This window comes from Cydia amplana, chromosome 27, assembly GCF_948474715.1.
Source record: "Cydia amplana chromosome 27, ilCydAmpl1.1, whole genome shotgun sequence".
Classification (NCBI taxonomy): domain Eukaryota; kingdom Metazoa; phylum Arthropoda; class Insecta; order Lepidoptera; family Tortricidae; genus Cydia; species Cydia amplana.
In genome coordinates this window covers 1,543,094-1,551,889 of record NC_086095.1, presented here as the reverse complement: position 1 = coordinate 1,551,889, position 8,796 = coordinate 1,543,094, and the positions used below count along the sequence as shown (strand labels likewise).

Here is an 8,796-nt window from a genome sequence, read left to right as displayed (position 1 = left end):
ATTTTCAAACAACGCAAAATCAACTCTATTTCCTACAATTTAGGTTCAAATTTCAGTGGCAAATTTTGGGTGTTTTGTTTGTATGGCTGGGCCTTAGGATATATGGGGCATAATCTATGAAAAGGGACCTTACTGTCCATGGCGCTTACGCCGCACAGCGTCGCGCGGCATTGTATTTATATCGGAGCATCGTTAATAATGGCGTAAGCGCCATCGACATAGATAACGTCACATATATATATATTTAATAAAAGTTACCCTAGGAATCTTAAGCTCCCTAGCGTACTGCGAGGCCCTATAGTACACCCAGTCCTCCTGAGGTCCAAATGACCCCATGTAGTAGGTCAGATCGTTCGCTATGACGATGATGTCGCGACCCTTGGGGCACTCCGGCGTGAAGAGGGTTAAACGCCACGCTACCATGCCGACCTATGGAAAAAAAAATATAATTATTAAATAAATAAATTAAATTGAATTTAATTGAATGGAAATTTAAAGGCGAAAGTGGATGGCTGCGCGGTAACCGCATTTTCATAGAAAAGTAGTCCTCATTTTCCTTTCTGGATATTAACACTGAAAATAGACACAATTTTATGTACTACAGTCAGCTGCAGCATAGAGAAATATAATAAGACAAGAGTGCTCACTCCATACATCAGTTCAGACTATTAATTTCAGTGTCTACTGCTGTTGAGATAAGACTTTCCGGTCGGTGCTTCATCTATTGTCAAGTAGCAGTACTGATAGTTCCGCTACTCGATGCTAGATGCTAATAGTCTTTTTGGTACTAAAACTGATGTATGGAGTGAGCACTCTATGTATTTTTTTCTCTATGGCTGCAGAGAGAGGTGTCCCCCCTGCAAACAAATTTCTATGAAGGGGGGTCACCTCTCTGCAGCTGACTAAACATGCCAGAGCTATGTATTCGTAATTCCTGTACATTCTTTCACACTTGTGAAGAAAAAAAAAGGAAAAAATAAAACTTCTGTGTAATTTCTGTGTAATAAAGTCCTAGTTTGATATTCTGGATTTACGGACCGCATCGCCTACGTGTAATAATATTTTTTACGAGCACGTGTAATGAAATAGTATATTACGATTTAAGTGTGAAAAGTACGAAATTCGCAACGAGTGGCGATAAATTGAACTTTACACTTACAGTACATATGGCTCTTTAAATTTTTAACATACTTACCTATTGTCCTTAACCCCGCCCTAGGGCGGTAAAGTAGCACCATATGTACTGTAATAGTACATTATATACTTAGGGAGGTGAATTCGTTAATGCCCCAGATCGCAGGTGTTTGTATACAGGGTGTCCCAAGAAGTAGTGATATACTGAAGCTGGGAGGTAGAGGACCTAGAGGGCTATCTGAATCACCCCCATGTATGTTCCGCGATTTTTCGTATTTTCGGAGTTATGATTTTTTTTAATTTTTCACCTATCGCCGAGTACGATGAGATTTTTATTTATGGCGACGTGAATTATTGCGGTAGATGCTTGATTTTTTTTTGTGTGCTACGCTGATAGATAGGCCAATTCAGTGTGGTAACATTTACTATCGTTAGATCTTTGAATGGAATTAAAAAAAAAATGTCAAGAAAGATAAAATTACCCAGTATGTTCACAACTTCAAGGGCGCTTAGAAAAATAAAACATACTGGGTAATTTTATCTTTCTTGGCATTAATCTTTTTTTAAATCCATTCAGAGATCTAACGATAGTAAATGTTACCATACTGAATTGGCCTATCTATCAGCTTAGCACACAAAAAAAAACCAAGCATCTACCGCAATAATTCACGTCACCATAAATAAAAATCTCATCGTACTCGGCGATAGGTGAAAAATTAAAAAAAATCATAACTCCGAAAATACGAAAAATCGCGGAACATACATGGGGGTGATTCAGATAGCCCTCTAGGTCCTCTACCTCCCAGCTTCAGTATATTACTACTTCTTGGGACACCCTGTATATGTATAAATATGCGATCTGGGGCTTTACGAATTACCGCCTGTGGTTTGTCTAAAGTTTTACGTCTTGCCTTGGCCAGGAAGTGAGATTTTCTCCTCGGGTAGCGGAGAGAAAATCCCACTTACGGACCTAGGGTGACGTAAATTAACTTACGGTATTCTGTCCAGGCAGTCTGGTCACTTCCACCACTCTCCTTTCACCTTCAGGCTCGACCACCAGCTCCACAGCTGCCATCACATTATCTGGTGCCGGTCCTGGGTAACACGAAGATATAAGATATTTAGTAAGTAAGTAATATTTATTTGTGAAACACAGGTTATATACAGATGACAGTGAGTTGATACAGTACTCTGTGATCTACCATATAGGTGTACAAATATTTAGTCTTCTTATATCTAACTTATTATCTAGTTTAGTTAGTGCTTCTGGGCATTTTCCGCAAATCGACAACCATTGTGCCTATTTTGCGTGAAACGAGGTAGCGCTACTCTAACCACCCCAGCTCCTCTATGAAGTCTAGCAATGTTTTTAGAATTTTTATTTAGATATTTTAGAATATTACAAAGAATTCGATGATTTTTGTAAAAAAAACTAATTCTCTGAATGTTGGTCACGGCACCAATTGTAACACCTACCGAATGTTATCAAAACTGAGTTCCTTACTATCCTCGTGCCGCCCAATGTACAGTAGGATGTACACTCAGATTCCATTAGGATGTACAGTCAGCAGCAGAAGTTGCTAAGCGGGAGAGTTGTTCAAAATGATCTTGACGCGACTTTATTGTTAAGAGAATAAAGTGTCAAGGTAATTTTGAACACCTCGCCCGCTTAGCAACTTCTGCTGCTGACTGTACACTCAGTTTCGATGGAATGTCAACCTTAATTAAAAACAAAGAAGGTATCATTTCATTTGTCTCGGTAAAATTTTCGAACAAACGAAATTCAACTCAATTGAAAATACAACAAGGTTCAAACTTCCTTGTGGTTATAATTTTGTATGGTGGGCGGCACGAGGCTATGGCTAGTCTACTCTGTGTCCTTTATAGTATGGGGTATGTGTATGGGGTAGAAAAAAAAAGATAACAAATTGGTTAGAAGGTAAAAACTATGATCAGGTGGAAGACTTGCTAGGATATGTAGCCTAGCCACATAAATACACACACACACACACTCACACATCTACTCAAATAATAATTAAGGAACATAGTTATATGAATAGTATAATACTAATATAAGTTGTACTTAGATATGGAAGAGCGGTGCCTCCTAGCACAGGTTATTTTGTAAATAACTTACAGGGAGACATCAGCCATTGTATAATATATAATGGTATCATCTTCCTCGCGTTGTCCCGGCATTTTGGCCACGGCTCACGGGAGCCTGGGGTCCGCTTGGCAACTAATCCCAGTAATTGGCGTGGGCACTAGGTTTTACGAAAGCGACTGCCATCTGACCTTCCAAGCCAGAGGGTAAACTAGGCCCGTATTGGGATTAGTCCGGTTTCCTCACGATGTTTTCCTTCACCGAAAAGCGACTGGTAAATATCAAATGATATTTCGTACATAAGTTCCGAAAAACTCATTGGTACGAGCCGGGGTTCGAACCCGCGACCTCCGGATTGAAAGTCGCACGCTCTTACCGCTAGGCCACCAGCGCTTATAATATGTAATGGTATAGAATGAAATAAAGAATTTTGATTTTTGATTTGTTTTTTTTTTATAAAATAAAATAAAGTAAAATAAAATGCATTTATTTCAGGCTTATAAGTGTCCATAGTTTGTTAGTAACAAAAAAAAAAAAAGAACTTATACTTAAACTTATACTTTTATGTGTATGGGTTATAGTGTATACACTATCAACGTACCATCAACACTTCCGTCTTCGATGCATTCCCGCCACCTCCTCTCGACGACCTGTCTGAACATGTCGGGCAGGTCGTACACGTACGTCGTGCCTTGTGACGTTGCCTGCAAGCGAAGGGTTAAGGGCCCACTGATTAACAGTCCGCCGGACGATATCGGCCTGTCAGTTAGAACAAAAAGTTGACAGTTCCGAACAACTGACAGGCCGATACCTTCCGGCGGACTGGTAATCAGTGGGGGTAAAAGACTGATTCTCGTATCGTAGGGTAATTCGACAATTACTGGCCACTATTTATAGTTCGTTTTTTTAGTATTAGAAATTTGAAAAATACTTGGAGGATACAACTAAACGGAGTAGACATTAACAGGCTTTCCCCTCTGTCGAAAATAGGCGGCCAACGGTCATACACAATGTATGGACTGACGTTTATCTGACATGGCTATTTTTACGTTACGCATACATTTGACGTTCCCCTCCCCCGCAAAAAGACTGTTTTGTACAGAAAATTACAGACATGGCGTCTCCGTTTGATTATATCCTCCAAGAAAAATACGTTTTAAAAATTTATAATGGCAAATATGTAAGAATTATGATTATTATGAATCTAATACGATCATTTATATTCAATTCAATTCAATACTTTATTTCCAAGAATATGGTACATACAAAGTTGGTTAGTAAAAGGTGTTAGGTCAGCATATTCTGCCGGCATGCATCGGCGTAGAAATATTTACATAACTATGTACATGTGGAGTCAAATTAAATATTAAAATTATAATTCAGTCAGTTTAACATTAACAAAAAATTAATTAAGAATTCATAATAAATATCAATTAAAAAATTCATCTATAGAGTAAAAACATTTTTCAAGTAACCACTGAAACATTCTTCTGCTTTCATAACACATATTCTTCTGCTTTCATAAATATAAGTTCCTGATTTTTAAAAAGCGTTTTTCAATTAAAAGACATGTCAAGATCGCTTACCTTCTTTCTAATGCTAAAAAAACGAACTATAGTAACTGGCCACCCTAAACTAAAAATTAATTCTAATCACCTATAAACAGAATTTATTTTAGTATGAGGTGGCTAGTTATTGAAACCTTATACTAAAATGAATTTTATTTATAGGTGAATAGAATTCATTTTTAGTTTAGGGTGGTAGTTATTGGCGATTTACCCCACTGTTCTAATTTAAGAATTATATTTATTTGATCAGAAACGTTGTTAAAAATTGAGTAAGCCTCAAGATATAGTTGAATAAACGTTAAAGTGCAGCCGTAGTTGACCGTAAGACCTCGCGTCGCTCGGTCGACTTACCAGGAACCTCTTCTGCTGCAGGTAGTCCTTGGTGACGTACGGAGTGGATATGGGAAGCCCGTGCATAGGGCCCTGCCGCACTCCGAACGATTGGAACATTATCTGTAATAACAGAGCCAGTTAATATTTGACCAAGAAAACTTACAAAGACGGATAAAGGATTTTTTAAGTGAAAACTTCTTTAGCGGCGCTGTGCACTTTTTGAAGTGGGGAAAAAATGTTAAACTCGAGACAGCGTAAAACGATCACGTGATTTAGATGGCATTTAAATCAATAAAGAAAAACTCAATGACATTACATGAAAAACTGTTATATACAAATACAAAATACAAATACAAATTATTTATTGAGAAAAGTATAGCACAGTGGTTGCTCTTAAAGGTTAAAGAATTTATAAAGACAAGTGATTTACAAATGCCTGAACTAGGATTCCCTGTGTTTCAGGCAGCGAAGGACAATATTAATTATTTATTAATTATTCACTTAATTATAAACTATAAGTAGTACACAATATAAGTCTTATTACCATACCTCGCAACCGAGCTAGCAAATCTGTAGCAGTTGTACGTCAGGGTTATCACTACTACGCATAAACTAAAGTACGAAAAATATTTTACACTACATATGGGGCTACTTTTTCGCACTAGTGCGTAAAATAGCACTTTTCGTGCGGATGTCGAAACTTGTGCCATATGTACTGTAAAACGTTGTTCGATACACGTGCGAATAGGTAATTCGCAACTCGTGTCGATTTAAAACACTCCCTTCGGTCGTGTTTTAATTTATCGCCACTCGTTTCGATTTTCCTCTTTTTCGCACTTGTATCGAAAATAACTATTCTTTGTTTTCAAATACACCAATATTTTCAAGCAATGAAAATTCCATGTTAATATTTGAAAGAAATGCGAAAAAAACGTGATTTTATAAACAAAATAACAGATACATTGAAACGCATCTAATATAGACATTGACCTGTTAATTTATATTACTTGACAGTAAATTAAACCGGGTTATATCGGAAAAGGGTCAACAACGATCAATTTTATTAATCTTACATACAATAAAGTTAAAGCAAAATGGTTCATCATAATCGCCAACCCTGACACAAAACTGTCATATGCTACGATTTTGCTAGCTCCGTTGCGGGGTATGCTTATTACCTAAACAAAAAAGTAGGTTCTTAAGTATTAAATATCAGAATACAGTAGGCAGTAGGTATATGTAATGTCATTGAGTTTTTCTTCATATCATAATATCATAATTCTTTATTGATTTAAATGCCATCTAGTGAGTTTCGCTCTAACTGGTATTAATATAACTCGAGTACTAACAGTGATGTGCTTAGGGGTTTCAAGTAATTAACGCTAACGCTAGACGGCGTTAACCTCAATTATACATAGTGCATTTTGCACTAGTCATTGAGTTTTCACTTCTGCCGGCACTCCCTGAGTGCAACCCGTTGTTTTTTTTAATATAAAGCCCAAGGCAATAGGCAACTGGGAGTAAACAGAATTATAGAGTAAGTCGCGGACAGGGGAGTTTGAAGTTTTTGACATTTCGAAGAGCGCATGCAATAAAAATGTTTAATGAAGTGTCGTATAATGAGTTCATTATAGTTCAGTCGGAGTTTCATAGAAAAAAGTATAGAATTATATAAGTAGCCGTCTTAACTAGTTAAAATCCTGAATTCCGATGGCCGTTTAAAAAGACAAAATCGGTATTCAAATATGAACTATAATAAAATAAAAAAAGGACGCCAAATTCAACAATTCAAAAATGAAGAACCTCGATCTACAAAAACTTAAATCTTAAACCTTTCCATTAAAACATTAAAATCAATATTTAGGAAAGCCTGTCAACGTATTAGGTACGGGGTCCCGTTGTTTCCCATAAAGTTTTAAGTCATAATGTATTGTTTGTCATACATATTATCATTAGTCATAAAACTGAAACCGTTAAAATTTCAGGATTTTCGTCGGGTTATCCTATAGATAGGTTAGGTTAGGTTTGTTTTATGGCAACCCTGAAAAGTGACTCGTTTCTGAACCAAATGAATTATGACTAACGAAAATACGGGCAAACAATACATTATGGCTTAAAACTATTTGGGAAGCAATAGAAAGCCATTAGGTACTCACCACGCCAGTCCTGGGGTCCGACACCTCTTCATACGTGTACACGTCCAGGGTGTACCCAGATCCATTGGACAGACACAATCGCACATTCTTTGTTGGGGCACCGGGCCCTGTTAAACAAAAATATACCATTTAATAAGTTTTTGGCAAATAAATCATTTTTGGTATAAGCTTTTATCGCTGACTGTACTTTTCTTTCCACAACCATACAAATTAATTTAATTTGTTCTACGAGTAAATAAATAAAATAGTCTGTCAAGCTGGATATGTCAGTAGCAATGTAAAGCAAACTAAAGTATGGTATCCCTCGGAAACGAACAAAAAGCAGCAATGTACATCGAACAACGATGAAATGTAAACAAAACAGTTCCACAGATAAGATATAATATAAATGAAACGCGATTTTCGAACAATTTAAACGTAGTGTTGCTAACCCGCGATTTTTCATATTTGCCGCCTATTTCTACTGACAAGATTTGCTTGACCAACTATAGTATGTCAAAGGACTGTCTCATTTCAAACAGAGAGAATCATACTATCTTTGTCTTACACTAGTACTAGCAACCAAAAGAAAAGAAGATAGGTTATAGGCGTTCCAAAATTGAAGCGCTTAACTTGTGACAATTTGTCACAAGTTGCCTTTAGACGCGGCTGGACAAACGAGAAATGTGCACGTGCTAACGAGCTCCTGTACATCGAAAGAGCAAGAAACGACCTTATGTTTAACAACGAGTGTGACAAAGATGTATGGAATGAGAAAATTAATCAAATATAACAGATTTCTTCGTAGGCACAGAAATAAATATGGAAGTATTTTTTGTGCTCGTCAAGTATGAGTATAACCTATCTATGGTTATATAATATCATTGGATGAGTTTAGTTTTTTGTTCCTATTTACTGACAAATTGGTTTGACCAATTATAACTTACCTATTCTGAGTGTGAAGCGTATCTCCGCCTGCAAGACCCTGAGCTTCCAAAGCCGGGGTCCGTACCGCATCACCATGCCGAGGACCGATTCCTCGATCTGACAAAAAAAAATATTAATAGTCATAAGAAGGTGCATGTTTAATACAAAATTTATGCATGTAATAATTTCGGAACTTACTCATATTTTTCTATTATCCATTTCCGAAAAACGCAGTGGTCAGCACGGCCACAGTACAAGAACAGTAGTGAATCTTCATAGAAATGTGCCGCTGCCGGCTTGAATGTGTGCGTGCGCGCCGGGCGCCGTGTACGCACGCGCTGCCACGCACACATTCGCATAATATACGGGGGAATACGGTGGCGGCAGTGTGGGCCGTACCGCGACTGTGATCGCGCGCATTCGAGTACGCTCGCATTTGCCTGCTCTTACCGGCCTTAATTTATACCTCATTTATGAATTGATAGAACATTTCATTATATTATATAAATAGAAACCTAGTGCTACTCATAATACGCAAATAATATTTAACTAAAAATAAAAGTGACAACCCTAAGCGCCAACGCAAGAGTAGGTA

At 37.3% G+C, this 8,796-nt stretch overlaps 1 protein-coding gene across 1 annotated transcript in view; it reads right to left on the bottom strand.

Moving 5' to 3' along the window:
• The window catches only part of LOC134660497 (acetyl-CoA carboxylase), a 126,403-nt gene that overhangs the window by 18,259 nt on the left and 99,348 nt on the right, over positions 1–8,796 (bottom strand). Inside the window, exons 34-39 of the mRNA XM_063516267.1 lie at positions 8,222–8,318; positions 7,296–7,402; positions 5,158–5,259; positions 3,840–3,942; positions 2,129–2,229; positions 259–429 (exon numbers count right to left, since the gene is read on the bottom strand). Of these exons, the coding sequence (XP_063372337.1) occupies positions 259–429; positions 2,129–2,229; positions 3,840–3,942; positions 5,158–5,259; positions 7,296–7,402; positions 8,222–8,318 (681 nt within the window). The remainder of the gene's footprint in view (positions 1–258; positions 430–2,128; positions 2,230–3,839; positions 3,943–5,157; positions 5,260–7,295; positions 7,403–8,221; positions 8,319–8,796) is intronic.